The 20,391-nt window shown below is 40.8% G+C and overlaps 2 protein-coding genes across 2 annotated transcripts; both read left to right on the top strand.

Annotated features, from left to right (window-relative positions):
- The first annotated feature begins 2,297 nt into the window (after window positions 1-2,297).
- Window positions 2,298-11,079, top strand: LOC146373594 (extracellular calcium-sensing receptor-like). The gene is made up of 9 exons (XM_084950100.1): window positions 2,298-2,464; window positions 2,773-3,067; window positions 3,233-3,319; window positions 3,472-3,741; window positions 3,945-4,151; window positions 4,233-4,508; window positions 9,647-9,874; window positions 9,962-10,085; window positions 10,169-11,079. The coding sequence occupies exons 2-9, from the start codon at window positions 2,807-2,809 to the stop codon at window positions 11,077-11,079; spliced, it is 2,364 nt and encodes a 787-aa protein (XP_084806226.1). The 5' UTR covers window positions 2,298-2,464; window positions 2,773-2,806.
- A 5,414-nt stretch (window positions 11,080-16,493) lies between these two features.
- LOC146373593 (extracellular calcium-sensing receptor-like) lies at window positions 16,494-20,025 on the top strand. The gene is made up of 8 exons (XM_084951493.1): window positions 16,494-16,781; window positions 16,868-16,954; window positions 17,137-17,406; window positions 17,608-17,814; window positions 17,896-18,171; window positions 18,599-18,826; window positions 18,909-19,032; window positions 19,115-20,025. Exons 1-8 carry the CDS (start codon window positions 16,521-16,523, stop codon window positions 20,023-20,025), a joined length of 2,364 nt encoding a protein of 787 aa, XP_084807619.1. The 5' UTR covers window positions 16,494-16,520.
- Window positions 20,026-20,391: the final 366 nt, after the last annotated feature.

Raw genomic sequence — 20,391 nt, 5'->3', positions numbered from 1 at the left:
CTACCTGATTTGCTTTATGCAACTTGCCTGATTCAAACAAACATTCACACCCATTTATACACCCCGTGCTTTCTATTTAACATTCATTGTCCAATGGATGCATCCTTCTAAGTGTAAAGTTTGGTGGACATGAATATCACTCAAGTTGATGTTCATGTGAAGTAGATAAAGGAAGGAGATTTCAAGTCTGTCCTGCTCAAACAATCTTTCACGCTCTTTCTGTGAATACTACATGGTCTAATTTCAGGGGCACGTAAGTACTGCTGATATGAAGTAGTGAGAAATGTTTCTCATGGCCGTCTGTTTGTTTCAGCACCTACACCTACACCCCAAAAATTGCAGGTTAGTCTTGTTAGATTGTGAGATTTCCATCTGTAATGAGGGACATTTAAAAGCTGATGTGTACCGTAAACCTGTGCATAAAGATCAGTATTTAATGTTTGATTCTCATTATCCATTGGAGCATATTGGGTGTCATCAGGACGCTACAACATAGAGCCACCACCATCCGCACAGACACAGCGGCCAGGGAAGCAGAAGAACATCATATAAGAAGGCCCTGAGTAAATGTTTTCCCTGCTGGACATTTGTAAAAGCTAGAAAAGGTGCCTAAAGAAAGCTCCAGCTGATCCAGGAGAGAAGGACAGCTGCTGCCTAAGTGAAAACCTGTAGTGATCCCCTATGTATCAGGAGTATCAGAACAGTTAAGACAAATTTTCTCTGAAATTTCTCTGAAAATTCGTCTCAACTTCAAATTCGTCTCTGTGGTTTTTGGGGTTTTTAAACTGATCTCACAGCCCATTGTTCATTCAGTGGGCTAGTTTCAGTCATTGTGCAAAGGTATTGTTTATAAGGTTTGGGAAACCTGCAGTTAACTGAAGAAGTCACTGGGATGAGTGACGAAACATTTCTTCTACTGAAAATCTATTTCCAGAAAAGAAACAGAATTAAGATTTACTTGCCTGGATGATTGAGCATGCTTCAAGACATGTGCACCTACACGTGTATGGATGATGATCTTGGTGTCTCCTCAATGCTGATATTAGACACTGGGGGTTTTGCATTGTTGAGACGGGTTGAAATTTCCATCTGCTGTGCTTCCACATCCACAATTTTGTCTCCATAACTCTGAAAGTGAAGTTGCTCTTTCTGCATCTGAGGCTGTATCTCAGGTGGTTCCTGTAGTCTTCCATCTCATGTGCTGTTTCCTCATGTACCAGCTTGATGTAGTCCTAGCCAAAGAAAGAAAATTTATCTTTTCATCTAGAAGTAGTGTTTTCAATGAGAAAAATGTTTCATCACTCATCTAAGTGACTTCCTCAGTCTCCACTGACTGCAGGTTTCCCCAACCTGCGGGCAGTGCAAGTAAATGTTTCCCACAATGAAAATGCTACCTCCAGATGAACAGAATCTAATTTCTGGAATTTCTTTAGCTGGATGACTGAGCATGGATACCAGGCTCTAAATATCCTTTCTAATGCGGTAAAGTTCTATATTTTAAAACAGTAATTTGTGGATATGGATTCTCTTTTGTGGAATAAAAAAAAAACTATATAAGTAAATGTTGCCTGGTTTTTTGGTGTGGTTTGTGTTTGGGTGCAGGGGAGGGGTGGAGCAGTGGGTTCAGGATGTGGTGGCAGGGGAGACTGACCTACACAGCTGATTGCCATCATCTAATCATACCTCCCTATTTGAATAGAGTGTGGGGGCCCAATGAGAGAGCGGTGTTGGGCTGAGCTAGAGTGGAGGCAACTGGAGAGCTGCAATAGCAGAAATCATGAAAAACTATGTCAATAAACATTTACTTGTCTGGCAACACTGTGTGAATTGGGTCCTTTTGTGTCACAAGAAAAACATTAAAAAAATTCTTATAATATGAAAGATTTACTGTTAAAGACAGCTAAATTTGGCCTAATTGATTTTTTTAAAAGTTTTTTTTTCACCATAAACCTTTTGGGCTTATTAAGAATATTCATTAATCTTTTAAAACTGAAAATAAAAATCAATCAAAATGAAATTAACTAAACGCACAAAAAACAAAGTTCTTGGCATCCATCTAATTCCCTTATAGTGTTTGCACTGGACAGGAAATGTAGTATATTTTAGACCCTCCCCCTGCTACATCTTTTTCCCAGATGGGTGGTGTGCAAGATTAGTCAACACTTTTCAACAAAAGGGAGTGACAAGACAATAAAACCTAATTACTAGACTCAGAAAATTAGAAATCTATCATGTGGTTATTATTACAAACCATTTTGCTCATTTTTCTTTATTTCTCTTTTTCTTATGCTGTATCATCTTCTGATATCATCTCTCCCTCCTGTCAATTACAGGGACAATTTAATCTAAATGGGAATAAAAAAACTGGAGATGTCATTCTGGGTGGACTGTTTCCAGTCCACTTTTTTACAAGTGTTCCTGACCTGTCTTTTATCTCAGACCCCCAACAGCCTAAATGCCATGGGTAAGTATGACAGGGTGGGAAAAAAACAAGAAGAAAGAAGAAAATGGGGAAAATCAGTGCCAATGTCAATATGTATTTTATTACCAAAGTATACTTTGTGTATTAATACATTTGTGAAAAAAAATATGTTTCTTGGCTGAAGCATCTGTTTTTAACAGATTTAATTTTAGTTTTAATTAAAATATATCTGTAATTGTTGTCATTAATTTTTTGTAATTCTTTTGTTAGTTTTGCAATAAGTTTTCCAAGTATTCTGCTGTATTACTGCATTATTCAATAATTATCTCTCTCTTTTTTCTTTTTTTTAGTTTTTATGAACTAGGATTTAGACTGGCACAAACCATGGCTTTTGCTATTGATGAGATCAACAGCAACTCCAATCTGCTACCTAATGTTACTCTGGGATACACTCTTTATGATAACTGCATCAACCTTGGAATTGGATTCCGTGCAGCATTGTCATTAGCCAGTGGTCAAGAGGAAAAAATTATATTAGATAATACATGTATTGGAAATCCTCCAGTTGTAGGGATTGTTGGTGATTCTCCCTCGGCACACTCTATTGCTATCTCAAGCATTTTAGGTTTGTACAGAGTACCTATGGTAAGTCATCTGCTTAGCAAGAAACAGTGTTGCTGGATCATTTTAATGTAACTGCAATTTTAAAGCCACTTGTCAAAACCGACTTAGTTTACACAACAAAATTGAAAAATTGCAGTATTTAGGTTTTTACATATTTCTACAATATACAGTCTGTAATTTTCACAGGTGAGTTACTTTTCCACGTGTTCCTGCCTGAGTAACCATCAAAAATATCCATCCTTCTTGAGGACGATCCCAAGTGATGTCTTCCAGGTGAAAATCTTTCAGTAATCTTTCATTATTGTGCGTCATGACTGTGCTATTGCACGCTATTTTATTATTGTGTGGCTTCAGTGAAGATAATGGTTATAGATTTAAAGATTTTCCTTGTCTTTGCAATAATGTTTTAATCTGTATTCACTTAGGTTCGTGCTATGATTCACATTCTAAAACATTTTGGCTGGACTTGGGCAGGTCTGCTCGTCAGTGATGATGATTATGGACTTCATGCAGCAAGATTCTTACAATCTGAGCTGAGTGTGTCTGGTGAAGGTTGCCTTGCTTACTTCGAGGTTTTACCCTGGGACAAAGACACAGATGAACTGAGGAGGATTGTGAATGTGATGAAAACCTCTACGGCTCGAGTTGTCATTGTTTTTGCACATGAGAGTGGCATGATAAACCTCATGGAAGAGGTTCGGATTTAAAACAATTTAATTTTTACTAATTACTAAGATTTAATTTATTACATTGTGTAAAACATGTTGTGTGTTTGTGTGAATGGGTAAAGAAAGCTAGTCACCTGGAGGTATTTTCCAAGATCAGCAACTACTTGAATGGCATGATAATGTCCCTATTTCAGTATCACTTTATACATTTGGTATAATACAATGCACAGGTAGTGAGGCAAAATGTAACTGGCCTACAGTGGATGGCCAGTGAAGCCTGGACAGCAGCTGCTGTGCTCCAAACACCTCACCTTATGCCATACCTGGGTGGTACACTGGGTATTGCCATTCGTCATGGGGAAATACCAGGGCTCAGGGAATTCCTGTTAAAAACACGTCCCAATCTACATCACAACAATAGCTATGGGAATAGCATGGTGAGTATTTATACTTTACTATGGTATGTGCGAGAACCCTATATTATCATAATTCAAATTTATAAGATCTAAATATTTCAGGTGAATCAGTTTTGGGAATTCACATTTCAGTGCAGATTTGCACCAGCTCCACCAGGCTGGCTGGAAGGTGGAGGTGCATTATGCACTGGAAAGGAAGATCTAGAAAAAGTAGACACTGAATTTTTGGACATTTCTAACCTGCGGCCTGAGTACAATGTGTATAAAGCTGTGTATGCTTTTGCACATTCGCTTGATGACATGCTCCAGTGCATGCCAGGAAGAGGGCCTTTCAGTGGACACAACTGTGCCACGTTGCAGTCACTGGAGCCATGGCAGGTGTGATATCAAATTACCCTCCACCTATGAATAAATTGTTTGCTTGTAATTACTTTCAGAGCAAAATTCACCATCTAGGATTAAATACAATGCCATATTAGTTTACTGGTAAAAAAAGCTGGAAGAAGCTAAGAGGATTTTCTGTGCTCCTCTATTTCTGTACACCTGATATAAAGTAGTTTTAATGTATTTAGATCAGAATCAGAATACTCTATTAATCCCTAAGGAAATTATGTGGTTACAGTTACTCCAAGATAATGACAGTAGCAGACTGAACTAAATTAAATAAATATATTAAATAGTTCAGAGTATATGAAATAGCTCTAAATAAATAAACTACTACCTCTTTTAAATAACAGAAAAACAAACCATCCTTATGTTGTAATTATTGTATGTGTAGTTGTTTTTTTAACTGTGTAATAACATTCAACATTGCTATCAATACATTTTTCAAAAAATGCCTCTCTGTGCAAAATGGGTTCAAAAACATAAACAACCGTGGGATACTGTTTGTTCATTAATTGGACAAGGGGAACAAATTGCAGCAGGATCAGACTGATATTATTTGTATCCCACTGTAACTTTACTGTATAAAGAGCTAACATCTCCAAAATGTCAGGAGTAGTTAGTCATTATAAGAAGTGTTTGTGAACTAAAAATCAAGAATGTGGAATACTGTTTGTCTGTGATTTGGACAGCCCAGTGAGTGCTCCCGACGCAGGGGAAACAAATTCTGTCGGGGATACCCACCTTCGCACTAGGGCTGGGTATCGTCACTAATTTCTATAATTGATTGCATTCCGATTCGATTCAATTCAATTTTGACTGAGACAGTCAGAAATATTATAATTTTGATCATTTATCAGTACTGACACTTGTGAGACTTCATCAGAGATGTACACCAGATGCCTTCGTGTCAACATAACTGAGGATAAAACACAGAAAAACAAGGAGGAAGGAGATTCTCCTGGCCTGGCTTTTTATATAGCAGATAACCCCCTTAAATATATTCTGGAGTAGATCAAAAACTGAAGAAAACCATGAATCAACATATGAACATTACTACATGCTGCTGAAGTGAACACAACAGTAGATTTTTGCGTAATAAGCAAGGAAATAAAGCAAAAAACCCTAGATTTTTAGATGGGAAACTGTCCTTGAAATACACTGAGAGAGAGCTGTGTAGGAAGTGGGATTTTACTGTGGTAGAAGCAAAACAGCCAAAGTAAGAGGGAATTAATGACAATGTTTATCAAATGTGAAGCATAGTTTGGATCTTTTTTGCTGCTGGTTCAGTGAATTTTGGTCAGAGAGTTACGTCTGTGAAGGTTCTCAGTCATCCAGATCATCGTAGTCAAAGGAGCTTGCAAAGAAAAGCGTCTGGACTTCTTTAAGTTACTTGAAGACGTTTCACCTCTCATCCGAGAAGCTTCTTCAGTTCTAAGGTCAAATGGTGGAGAGTCCCAGATATAAACCTAGTGGGAGTATCCCCCCACAGAGGGACAAAAGGACCCCCTGATGATCCTCTAATCGCCTGAGCCAAGGTGTGAAACTGAGTGTGGTCCCAATCAGCCAGAGTTTCGGATGTGTTCATTGTGAAACCTGGCCCCACCTTATCATGCGAATTCCTGAGGTCAGATGGCCCAGGATGTGAGTGGGCGTTAAGGCGTCTGGGAAGGGATCTCAAAACTGGATTATAGATGGCAGAGAGTTGGTGTCGTAAACCCCCGCCTCTGTTCAAAGATGGTCGCTCACAGTGGACATAGATGGCTTCTTTCACTCCTCTTTCAAACCATCTGTCCTCTCTGTCCAAAATGTGAACATTGGCATCCTCGAAAGAGTGTCCTTTATCCTTAAGATGCAGATGGACTGCTGAGTCTTGTCCTGTGGAGGTGGCTCTTCTGTGTTGTGCCATGCGCTTGTGAAGTGGCTGTTTGGTCTCTCCAATGTAGAGGTCTGGGCATTCCTCGCTGCACTGTACAGCATACACCACATTGTTAAGTCTGTGTTTTGGCGTTTTGTCTTTCGGGTGAACCAGTTTTTGTCTGAGCGTGTTGCTGGGTCTGAAATGCACCGGGATGTCATGCTTGGAGAAAACTCTCCTAAGTTTTTCTGATACACCGGCAACATAGGGGATGACAATGTTGTTGCGTCTGTCCTTCTTATCCTCCCTCGCTGGTGTCTGGTCTTCTTTTCTGTGCCTCTTTGCTGACTTTAAGAACGCCCATTTAGGATAGCCGCACGTTTTGAGTGCTTCCTTTACATGTGTGTGTTCCTTCTTTTTTCCTTCAGGCTTAGAGGGAACATGTTCTGCCCGGTGGTGTAGGGTCCTAATTACTCCAAGTTTGTGTTCCAAAGGGTGATGGGAGTCAAAGAGGAGGTACTGGTCCGTGTGTGTGGGCTTCCGGTAAACTTCGATGTTGAGTTTGCCTTTCTCTTCAATGTGCACAGCGCAGTCCAGGAAAGGCAAACAGTTGTCCTTTGTGTCTTCCCTGGTGAACTTGATGTTTTTATCCACAGCGTTAATGTGCGCAGTGAAGGATTCCACTTCTTGTGTCTTGATTTTGACCCAGGTGTCGTCCACATATCTGTACCAGTGGCTGGGTACTCTTCCTTTGAAAGAGCCAAGAGCCTTCCTTTCCACTTCCTCCATGTAAAGGTTGGCTACAATAGGTGACACGGGGGAGCCCATGGCACAGCCATGTTTTTGTCTGTAAAAGCCTTCGTTGTATTTGAAATATGTAGTGGTGAGGCAGAGGTCTAACAGTGTGCAAATCTGATCGGGTGTGAAGTTGGTGAAGTGAAGAGAGAGACTACATCTCTCTTCACTTGCATACCCACCACGGAGGCCGTGGAGACTGTCAGAAAACGACTACAAGAAGACAGCTCCTTGGAGGACAGGAGGAGGAGTACATGGAGGAAGTGGAAAGGAAGGCTCTTGGCTCTTTCAAAGGAAGAGTACCCAGCCACTGGTACAGATATGTGGACGACACCTGGGTCAAAATCAAGACACAAGAAGTGGAATCCTTCACTGCGCACATTAACGCTGTGGATAAAAACATCAAGTTCACCAGGGAAGACACAAAGGACAACTGTTTGCCTTTCCTGGACTGCGCTGTGCACATTGAAGAGAACGGCAAACTCAACATCGAAGTTTACCGGAAGCCCACACACACGGACCAGTACCTCCTCTTTGACTCCCATCACCCTTTGGAACACAAACTTGGAGTAATTAGGACCCTACACCACCGGGCAGAACATGTTCCCTCTAAGCCTGAAGGAAAAAAGAAGGAACACACACATGTAAAGGAAGCACTCAAAACGTGCGGCTATCCTAAATGGGCGTTCTTAAAGTCAGCAAAGAGGCACAGAAAAGAAGACCAGACACCAGCGAGGGAGGATAAGAAGGACAGACGCAACAACATTGTCATCCCCTATGTAGCCGGTGTATCAGAAAAACTTAGGAGAGTTTTCTCCAAGCATGACATCCCGGTGCATTTCAGACCCAGCAACACGCTCAGACAAAAACTGGTTCACCCGAAAGACAAAAACGCCAAAACACAGACTTAACAATGTGGTGTATGCTGTACAGTGCAGCAAGGAATGCCCAGACCTCTACATTGGAGAGACCAAACAGCCACTTCACAAGCGCATGGCACAACACAGAAGAGCCACCTCCACAGGACAAGACTCAGCAGTCCATCTGCATCTTAAGGATAAAGGACACTCTTTCGAGGATGCCAATGTTCACATTTTGGACAGAGAGGACAGATGGTTTGAAAGAGGAGTGAAAGAAGCCATCTATGTCCACTGTGAGCGACCATCTTTGAACAGAGGCGGGGGTTTACGACACCAACTCTCTGCCATCTATAATCCAGTTTTGAGATCCCTTCCCAGACGCCTTAACGCCCACTCACATCCTGGGCCATCTGACCTCAGGAATTCGCATGATAAGGTGGGGCCAGGTTTCACAATGAACACACCCGAAACTCTGGCTGATTGGGACCCACACCCAGTTTCACACCTTGGCTCAGGCGATTAGAGGATCATCAGGGGGTCCTTTTGTCCCTCTGTGGGGGGATACTCCCACTAGGTTTATATCTGGGACTCTCCACCATTTGACCTTAGAACTGAAGAAGCTTCTCGGATGAGAGGTGAAACGTCTTCAAGTAACTTAAAGAAGTCCAGACGCTTTTCTTTGCAAGCTCCTTTGACGTCAGAGAGTTACAAAACCTGGAGCATCAGAAGCTGTGAGACAGGCTTTCAGTACCAATGGCGTGTCTGTGTACCTGCCGTCGGGGGAGAAAGCTGGCATCTCACAGATTCTGATGCGTCGGGTCCGCACTTTATGTTTACATCTTTCTGTGGAATCCGTTTACCTGCTCTCATTTGCTGTTTTAGCTGTTTGGTGGTTGTTGATATAGTTTTGTGAGCTTTAACCTGAGATCCTGGCATTTCTGGCAATATACATTTATATTTAAAAATTCATTCAGGATTTAATAGATCGATCGCAAAATTGATCATTGAAACCCACCCTTACATGGCACCACCGTTGTACAGGTAAAGCCAAAGGAGAGATATGCTTCATCATATTTTTCTTTGGCTTTGAAGGAAGTTGGTTTTGAAGCATATTTGGCGATGCTTCATCTTCTGCCTTGCGTTTCTGTGAGAGACCCGTCAAAAAACATGTCCATTATGCTATCAGTGTCCAATCATTCTTTTTTAAATTCATTCCGCGCCCCTCTGCAATGGCTCTGTGCCCCCCACTTTGGGAACCACTGTTGCCATGTTGGGGAGATAATTTAGACATTTAAATAATCTGTGGACACACAAGGACACATCTAAAACCTGCAGGACACCGGCCCTTGAGGCCTGGAGTTGGTTCATTTATTGAGTTGGCATCGGCGACCCTCAACCTGCTGTCCCAGCATGTATAGAGGATGACACTGGCCACAGCAGACTGAAAAAGACTTGATTTACTATACTGTGTAAAACGTGTTGTATACCAGGTCACTTACCAGAGAGTTCAATGACCTGTATACATGTACACAGGTTATTAGTGAAATACCTTGTATGATTAATTAATTTCTATATTTAATTATATTAGGTCTAATACTTTATTTTATTTCTTTTAACAGCTTCTTTATTACTTGGAAAGGGTGAACTTTACCACACCATTTGGTGATCAAGTGTCATTTGATGAGAATGGCGATGTGGTGCCAATTTACGATGTGATGAACTGGTTGTGGCTCCCTGATGGAAGCACTGAAGTTCAGAATGTGGGTGAGGTTAAGAGGTCAGCTTTCAAAGGTGAAGAACTCATACTTGATGAAGACAAAATCTTCTGGAACTTTAAATCCAGAAAGGTTATATCTGTTTCTTCAGACATTTATATTTTATCACATGTACAGTAAAAATTATTCTGGCAGTCAATATTTAATTTTGTTCTATAGCCACCTCGATCAGTATGTAGTGAGAGCTGTCCTTCTGGTACCCACATGGTGAGAAAGAAGTGGGAGCCCAAATGCTGCTTTGACTGCATCCCTTGTTCTGAGGGAAAAGTCACTAATAAAAGCAGTAGGTGTTTATCTTTCAACATGGCATAATTCATTTTCTTTCAGTGAAATAAAGTATGCATTTCACCATCCTCTTCTTTTTAGACTCATTCGAGTGCACCAGTTGTCCAGAGGATTTTTGGTCAAACCCACAGCGTGACCACTGCGTTCCTAAGAAGACAGAGTTCCTCTCCTACCACGACCCTCTGGGTATTTGTTTGGCAGCAACTTCACTGCTCGGCACATTCATATGTGCTGTTGTTCTAGGGATCTTTTTCTACCATCGCAGAACACCTATAATACGTGCCAGCAATTCAGAACTTAGTTTCCAGCTATTGCTGTCACTCAAGTTGTGTTTCCTGTGTTCACTGCTGTTCATTGGACGACCCAGGATGTGGACATGCCAACTCAGACATGCAGCATTTGGGATCAGCTTTGTGCTGTGTGTCTCATGCATCCTGGTAAAAACCATGGTTGTTCTGGCTGTGTTCAAAGCCTCCAAGCCAGGAGGGGGAAACAGTCTGAAGTGGTTTGGTGCTATGCAGCAGAGAGGAACAGTTCTGTTTCTTACAGCTATACAGGCAGCCATTTGCACTGCATGGCTTGTCTCTTCCTCTCCAACTCCACATAAAAACACCCAATACCACAATGACAAGATTGTTTATGAGTGTGCAGTTGGGTCCACTGTTGGTTTTGGAGTGTTATTGGGTTATATTGGCGTTCTGGCTGTCCTCAGTTTTCTAATTGCATTCCTGGTGAGGAATCTCCCTGATAGTTTTAATGAGGCCAAGCTCATCACATTCAGCATGCTGATCTTCTGTGCTGTGTGGGTGGCCTTTGTTCCCGTTTATATCAGTTCACCTGGAAATCGTGCAGATGCAGTAGAGGTATTTGCCATCCTGGCCTCAGGTTTTGGACTCTTAATCACACTGTTTGGACCCAAATGTTACATAATAATAATGAGACCAGAACTAAACACTAAAAGAGCAATAATGTGTCGTGGGACTGAATCATAATATTTTTTCCATACATAACAGAAAATTACATGCAGAAAGATAAATAGATATAAATAATACATATAACCAAACATACTGAATCTTGAAAAAAAACTTTTTTCCACTTCCATCATGAAAGTGAGAAGATGCAAAAACAGTTATTTTACTCTACTACTATTTTTTTTTCATGATGGAGTTAAAATATAAAGCACTCACACTTCTCAAATGCTATTAACTCTTCACAGTTAAATTTAACCTTATACATCATTAAACTATAAATTACTTTCTCTCAATAAAACATTTCAATATGGATCCACCCAGAATTCATAGTATACCTTTGTTTAATTTGCATATCTGTAATTATGGAATTATTGTATATCAGGAACTGATGTGTACTAAGAAACACTTTTTGACGTGAAAGCACATGTCGCTCTTACTCTCAACAGGCAGCGGGTGCTGCCGTAGGCACCACACCCGTACCAAAGCGCTCACAGGGAGCGGATAGTCCTCACGTAGCAGTTGCCCCCAGCTGCTGTCAGAGCAGGAGATGTTCACCCCGTCCAAACTGCAAGTGAATTGCGCATGAGCAAAGCCGCTGCTCCCGCCCTGACTGTAACACAGGGCGGGAGCAGCGGTAAATGTATATTTTTCTTTGTCTAAAATAAATCAATGCACTAAAATCCATCATTCCAATCATTGCAAACTTAGAAATTGGATTACCTTGCAGAACCTTAATTCCATTTATACAACCGATATGGACTGAAGCTGTCTGTTGAGGCTTGCTATGAACCCCAGCTGGCTGATAATGTTTTGCAGCTTTTTGGCACATCAGCTGCTTGATCATTATAGTCAAGTGCTACAGTTGCTGAACCTACCATAGAGAATCTTCACCAAAATGAGGATGGCCCACTCTTTCTGTGAGCCAGCACAGCCTATGTGTGTGGAGGGTTGTCTGAAAAAACAAAAAACAATTAGCCTGAATAAGGACCAGACTAGTTCCCATGATTATTTCACATTGCCACTGTTTTTTCTATTGCCTCTTTTTTGTCCATTTCAATTGTTAATGTAGTTTGTTAACAATGTTATGGTTAAATTGTTCTTCTTTTACTGTTACTTTTGGTGGATCATAGGTTTAAAACTACTTAAAAAGACACACACACAAAAAAAGTAACTCAGGCCAGAGTTCCTACTTCACTTTTGCCGGTCCGAAGCCTGGATAAAGGAGGAGTGTTGGAATTGTGACATTAAAAAAACAATAATTGCTAAAAGAAATTTAATTTGTAGTTCTAAATATATTCTAAATGCATTTAAGGTGTTTTTTGCTCACTTGATGTCTCTTCTACAATGTTATTTCTCTTTTTTACAGCATCGGTTACAATTACATGAGCATAATCAATTATGCAAATTATGCAATAATGTCATTTAGCGACTTCTAGCGACTTTTAGGACAATGATTTTCCTTATTGAGGAGTTGGCAACACTGCTTTACAGGGATAGAAAAGGTGATAGTGAGAAGTAAGAGAGAAAAGAGACAAGATAGATAGGAGAGCGGGAAGAGGGGTGCCAGATCTGGCTGTCCACACCTCCACGCCAGATTGGGCTGTAGACTCTACCTCCCTGTTGCATCCCAGAAAGGACATTCCTCCTCAAACATATCTGTCCTGAATGATATCACATCATTTTTAATTCCTATCAAAAGGTATAATCTTTAATCTATTAAGATATTTTAACTAGCCAAAAAGATTGCTTTCTCAAAGCAATCCATGGCTGTACAGGCGAGTTAACTGAAGCTCAGTCACACGGTTAAGTAGGAAAAAAAATATGTAGCAGCTGGCAGCGACTTACAAGTGGCAGGTTTGGCTGACTCCAGCGCGGAAACACTTCCGGGTCAGATGGCACTCGGAACCCAAACTTCCAGGGACATGTAAGTCCCACACAAAACACACATAACAGGGAGATGGAGATGGGAGGGGAGTAGAAACATAAACATAAACACCAAAACAGGCAGGTTGGCCGGTGAGGACTGCTAGACCATGACAGATGGAGTGTAATCTGATATCACACCTCCCGTGGCTCCAGTGTTTGCAATGTGGCACAGCTGTGTTGCCTGAACGGCCCTCTTGTCTTGTACCTCAGCATGTCATCAAGGGAATATGCCAGCACATACACAACGTTAAACACATTGTACTCAGATTCGAGGTTGGAAATGTCCAAGAACTCAGTGTTCCTATTTTCTTGATCCCCCTTTCCAGTGCATAGTGCTCCTCCATCTTCCACACAGCCTTATGTAGCTGGTGAAAATCTGTACTGAAATGTGAATTCCCAAAACTGATTCACCTGCAATTTATTGAAAACGTTACAAACAATTGAATTAAAAACAATAATATTAATAAATTCTTGCAACTACTATAGTAGTACCATGTTGTTTCCACAGCTGTTGTTGTGTTGTAAGTCAGGACTTATTTGTAACAGATTTGTAACTTTCTCTGCTGCCTCATTTTATATATTTTGTGCTGTGATAAATGAACCTCAGTGAATTCAACTGTTAAAGAGTTTTCTCATTTAGAACCAGTGTAAGTCTATCATGTTCACTCCCATTTTGAGACTGACTGAGCCAGCAGTATTTAAGACCAGCAATCAGCCTTTGCCAAAACATCTGCTTACCCATAAGCTTCCTGGACAATCATTCAACCTTGCAATAGCCACACTCACCTGGACACTGATCTCCCTTGCTCTCCACCAGCTGGTAGCCATTCAAGGATTCAAGGAGCTTTATTTGTCATTCGCATCACATGTTAACATGAGGTGGAATGAAATTATGTATACATGGTCCTGGAGTGAAAGGAAACAAAAATAATGAAGAAACAGAATTTTTTTTAAAGTAATAAATAAATAGTGTGTGTGTGTGTGGGGGGGGGGGTTGTTTTGTTATTTGGTTTTTTTTTTTAACAAACAGAAATGACAAGTAATAAGACAATACAATAAATAATACTATAAGTAGAGTGCAACAACCTGAGTACCAGTATGGAGTATGGGTTTAGAGTGTGGGTATAAATATAGGTGTAAATAAATACTTTAGCAGCAAAGGGCATGATGGCATGCATTGATAAAGTTACAGTGTCAATAAGTGTCAAGCAGTGGTTAAGGTGCTACAATAACAGTTCTTGTCCATTATGCACTGAGAAGTCTCACAGCTTCTGGAATGAAGCTGTTTCTCAGTCTGGTGGTTTTGCATTTAATGCTCCTCAGCCTCCTGCCTGAGGGGAGCGGGACAAAGAGTGTGTGTGCTGGGTGAGTGGGGTCCTTCATGATACAGGTGGCCCTCTTCCTGCATCTGGAGGTTTATATGTCTGTGACGGTTGGGCGGCTGCCTCCGACAACTCTCTGTGCAGCCTTCAACACCCTCTGTAGAGCTTTCCCCTCTGCCACAGTGCATTTTCCGTGCCACACGTTGATGCCAGAGCACAGAACATTCTCCACCGCACATCTGTAAAAGGAGATGAGGACTGAGCTCTCCATTCCCACACGCTTCAACCTCCGCAGGAAGTAGAGCCTCTGGTGAGCCTTCCTGATCAGGCTGGAAGTGTTGTTTTTCCAGGTGAGGTTGCTATCCAGGTACGTACCCAGGTACTTGTAGCTGGGTACTACTTCGACTGCAGATCCTCTAACGTGCAGGGGTGTGTGTGTCTTCCCCTCCTGAAGTCCACAATCATCTCCTTCGCCTTCTTCTCATTTAAGCAGAGATTGCTTTGCCTGCACCAGTCCTCCAAGTGTTCCACCTCCTTCCTTTAGCCGGTCTCATCATTGTTTGTGATGCAACCAACCACAGCTGTGTTGTCCGCAGACTTTACAATATGACAGCTTGGATGGTTGGGTGAGCAGTCATATGTAAGCAGTGTGAACAGGAGGGGCTTTAGCACACAGCCCTGCGGGGAGCTAGTGCTGAGGACTCTGGAAGGTGAGGAGACATTGTGGATCCTCACAGACTGCGGTCTGTTGGTCAGGAAGTCCAGGACCCAGTTAAAAAGAGAGGAGCTCAGTCCCAGGGCCAGTCCTCTCAGTCTGGCTTGCCTGTCTCCCTGCCTCCCTGCCTCGGAACCTCGGATCACTATTTTTCTGGACTCACCCGGGCCTCCTCTTCCCCCCTCCTGTTTGACTACACCTGCAAAACAATGCCTCTCCTCCACCAACTCTTGCACCACTGTTCCCTTCGTCGAGCTTCGCCACCCACGGCCCATGACCCTGGACATGCTAGTTTAAGTTGGATCCACTCCACGTTCTGGCTTCGGCCTTGACTGGGGTTTTGCAGGGGAGGGGTGGAGCAGTGGAATCAGGTTGTGGTGGCAGGAAGGCTAACCTACACAGCTGATAACCATCATCTAATCATACCTCCCCTATTTGAGTAGGATGCCAGCACCTGATGAGAGAGCTGTGCTAGGCTGAGCCAGAGTGGAGGCAACTGGAGAGATGCCCAAGCAGAAATCGTGAAAAACTCTGACAATAAACACTTACTTGTCTTGGAACACTGTGTGCATAGGTTCCTTTTGTGTGACAAGAACAAATTTTAAAAAAAATAAATCTGACAATATGGAAATTTTATAGTCCAAGACAGCTAGATTTGACTTAATATTTTATTTTAACAAGGTATTTTCATCATAAACCTTGCTGTACATGAATCATATTTTTGATGTGTATTTCATACATTTTTTGAACCATAAAAATATTCAGTAATCTTTTACATCTGTTAAAAAGAAATGAAATTAACAAAACACACACACAAAACAAAGTTCTTGTTATCTACTAATTCACTTTTACTGTTTTCTATGTCTGCCCTGCCCCTTTTTCCCAGATGGGTGGTGTGCAAGATTATCTAACACTGTATGCCAATAAAAAGGAATGACAAAACAATAAAACCTGATTACTAGGCTCAGAAAATCAGAAAGCTGCCATGTGGTTATTATTTCAAACCAATTTGCTCTTGCTCATTTCACTATATTTCTACTTTTCTTATGCTTTATTATCTTCTGTATGTCCCTGCTCTTGTCAGTTACAAGGAGAATTTCATCTAAATGGGGTGCACAAGACTGGAGATGTAATTCTGGGTGGACTGTTTCCAGTCCATTTTTTTAAAAGTGTTCCTGACCTGTCTTTTATCTCAGAACCACAACAGCCTACATGTCATGGGTAAGTATGGCCGGGGGGGAATGAAGAAAAGAAAAAATTGTGGGAAATGAGTTCCATTGTATTTTATAACTAAAGTATTAATATCATCATGCAAGTTTCTTGACCGTCTGCTGTTATTTTTTCATTAAAATGTCCTTTTAATTGTTTTCATTTAGTGTCTGTATTTTTTTGTTAATTAATTTTGCACTCCGTTTTCCAAGTATCTTGTTTTTATTTTACAATAATTAACTTTTTCTTTTTTTAGATTCTATGTACAAGGATTTAGGCTGGCACAAATCATGGCTTTTGCTATTGATGAAATCAACAAAAACTCTGAACTTTTACCTAATGTGACTTTAGGATACAGTCTTTATGACAACTGTGCTGAACTTGGAATTGGATTCCGAGGAGCATTGTCATTAGTCAATGGTCAAGAGGAACAAATTATATTGGATGATGCATGTCCTAGAAATCCTCTAGTCATAGGGATTGTGGGTGATTCTTCCTCTACACGTTCTATTGCTATCTCCAGCGTCTTAGGTTTGTACAGAGTACCTATGGTAAGTTCTCAGTTTAACCATAGCATGTTATTGTTGGTTGAATTAACTGTATATTTAATACAATATAAAGCTTGCATTTTTCACAGGTGAGTTATTTTGCCACATGTTCCTGTCTGACTGATCGTCAAAAGTATCCATCCTTCTTCAGGACAATACCAAGTGATGCTTTCCAGGTAAACATCACCAAAATTAAAGCAATAAAAAATAAAGAACTAAAGTATTTTTAAGGATATACCTGATGAATACCTGTTTTCCAACAGAATACATAATGATGTGCTGTAAAGCTGATGAAAAGTAACTCTAATGAAAGATTTTTCTAGACTATGCACCTCTGTTCTAATCTGTATTCACATAGGTACGTGCTATGATCCAGATTCTAAAACATTTTGGCTGGACTTGGGCAGGTTTGCTCATCAGTAATGATGATTATGGACATAATGCAGCAAGATCCTTACAATCTGAGCTCAGTCGGTCTGGTGAGGGTTGCCTGGCGTACTTTGAGGTTTTGCCTCGGGACAAAAACACAGATGAAGTCAGGAGGATCGTGAATGTCATGAAAAAATCCACAGCTCGAGTTGTCATTGTCTTTGCATATGAGAGTCACATACTAAACCTTATGGATGAGGTCTGGCTTTACAACAATTTTATTATTAATAATTATAAAGATTTGAATTAACTATAGTGTGTAAAACATTTTGTATGTTTGTGTGAATGAGTAAAGAAATTTAATCATGTGGAATTATTTTGCAAGAGCAGTAATTCAATGGCATGATAATGTCCCTAAAGTATTTGCCAGTTTCAATATTTGGTATATTACAATGCACAGGTAGTGAGGCAAAATGTAACAGGACTACAGTGGATGGCCAGTGAGGCCTGGACAGCAGCTGCTGTGCTCCAAACACCTCATCTCATGCCATACCTGGGTGGTACACTGGGTATTGCCATTCGTCATGGGGAAATACCAGGGCTCAGGGAATTCCTGTTAAAAATACGTCCCACTCTACATTACAACAATAGCCATGGAAATAACATGGTGAGGTTTTTACATTTAGCATGGTATGTGCAAGAACTAGATATTATCATAATTTATATTTATAAAATCTAAATATTTCAGGTGAATCAGTTTTGGGAATTCACATTCCAGTGCAGATTTGAACCAGCTCCACCAGGCTGGCTGGAAAGTGGAGTTGCATTATGCACTGGACAGGAAAATCTGCAAAATGTGGACAATGAGTTCTTGGACATTACCAACCTGCGGCCTGAGTATAACGTGTACAAAGCTGTTTATGCCCTGGCATATTCCCTTGATGACATGCTACGGTGCAAGCCAGGAAGAGGGCCTTTCAGTGGGAACAGCTGTGGTGCTTTGCAGTCACTGGAGCCATGGCAGGTGTGATATCAGTTTACAGTCCACCTAACTAAACAAACTGTTTGCTTGTAATTACTTTCAGGGTGACATTCATCCTGTGGGATTAAACAAAATGCCATATGTTTTACTGGTTAAACAGCTGGAAGGAGCTAAAAGGATTTTCTGTACTCCTGATAGTGTAGTGCTTCGTATATTTAGATCGGAGAGATCATTGACCTTTTGTGATATAACTTGTTCATTTAAGGAATTTCTATATTTAAATAAAATAGGCATAATGACCTCTGAATAGTATGCCACTATTTCAATGTGAAAAATAATTTATTTCTGATGAATCCCTTTTTTAACAGCTTGTTTATTATGTACACACACATACAGGTTATTAGTGAAATACCTTGATTTCTATATTTAAATATAATGAGTCCAATAGTTTATTTTATTTTTTTAACAGCTTGTTTATTACTTGGAAAGGGTGAACTTTACCACACCATTTGGTGATCAAGTGTCATTTGATGAGAATGGTGATGTGGTACCAATTTACGATGTGATGAACTGGTTGTGGCTCCCTGATGGAAGCACTGAAGTTCAGAATGTGGGTGAGGTTAAGCAGTCAGCTTTCAAAGGTGAAGAACTCATACTTGATGAAGACAAAATCTTCTGGAACTTTGATTCGAAAAAGGTTATACGTTTCTTAGACTTTTACATTGTCACATGTATAGCATATGTAATTTTGGCAAGTAATGTTTAACTTTTTCCAATAGCCACCTCGATCAGTATGCAGTGAGAGCTGTCCTCCTGGTACCCACATGGTGAGAAGGAAGGCGGAACCCAAATGCTGTTTTGACTGCATCCCTTGTTCTGAGGGAAAAATTACTAATAAAAGCAGTAGGTGTTTATCTTTCAACATGGCATATTTATTTTTTTATTTGAAATATAATATGCATTTCACCATCTTCTTCTTTTTAAGACTCATTTGAGTGCACCAGTTGTCCAGAGGATTTTTGGTCAAACCCCCAGCGTGATCACTGTGTTCCTAAGAAGACAGAGTTCCTCTCCTACCATGAGCCTCTGGGTATTTGTTTGGCAGCAACCTCACAGCTGGGCACACTCATTTGTGCTGTTGTTCTAGGGATCTTTTTCTACCATCGCAGAACACCTATAATACGTGCAAACAATTCAGAACTTAGTTTCCAGCTATTGTTGTCACTCAAGTTGTGTTTCCTGTGTTCACTGCTGTTCATTGGACGACCCAGGCTGTGGACATGCCAACTCAGACATGCAGCATTTGGCATCAGCTTTGTGCTGTGTGTCTCATGCATCCTGGTAAAAACCATGGTTGTTCTGGCTGTGTTCAAAGCCTCCAAGCCAGGAGGGGGAAACAGTCTGAAGTGGTTTGGTGTTACGCAGCAGAGAGGAACAGTTCTGTGCCTTACATCTATTCAGGCAGCCATCTGCACTACCTGGCTTGTTTCTTCCTCTCCAACTCCACATAAAAACACCCAATACCAAAATGATAAGATTGTTTATGAGTGTGCATTTGGGTCAACTGTGGGTTTTGCAGTGTTATTGGGTTATATTGGCGTTCTGGCTTTCCTCAGTTTTCTAATTGCATTCCTGGTAAGGAATCTCCCTGATAGTTTTAATGAGGCAAAGCTCATCACATTCAGCATGCTGATCTTCTGTGCTGTGTGGGTGGCCTTTGTTCCCGTTTATATCAGCTCACCAGGAAATTATGCAGATGCAGTGGAGGTATTTGCTATCCTGGCCTCAAGTTTTGGACTGTTGATCACACTGTTTGGACCCAAATGTTACATAATAATAATGAGACCCGAATTGAACACAAAAAAGGCTATAATGGGTCGTGGCAGTGAATCTTAAGTATTTTTCCACATAGACTAGAAAAGCAGCTTTAAAGTAAATTAGAAAGGAGAGAGACTCCAGTAGTTGGGATAGGTTGAATAGGGTGCAGTAGAAACATGTTTTCTCTTTTTTCTTTGGGGGGTGGGTGTTAGCAATAATATTTGAAGTTTTTTATCAATGTAATTGAAACAATGGGCATTCAGCATTAGGCATTTAGATAAATTGTGGCAGCCTTTTTCTCTCTCTTTTTTTCAGTCTTGCTTTCTGCTTGGGATATTTGTTGGAAAAAAGCACAACGTTCATGCAAAGAGGTTCAGTTTTGTTTCACTGCAGGGTCTCTTCATTCTTCACATATCTGCGTTGGTTAGAGTAAATCCTGAAGCT

This window comes from Perissodus microlepis, chromosome 14 (genome assembly GCF_051167445.1).
Source record: "Perissodus microlepis isolate ML-2025 ecotype Zambia chromosome 14, ASM5116744v1, whole genome shotgun sequence".
Lineage (NCBI taxonomy): Eukaryota > Metazoa > Chordata > Actinopteri > Cichliformes > Cichlidae > Perissodus > Perissodus microlepis.
This window is presented reverse-complemented; position numbering and strand designations above follow the sequence as displayed.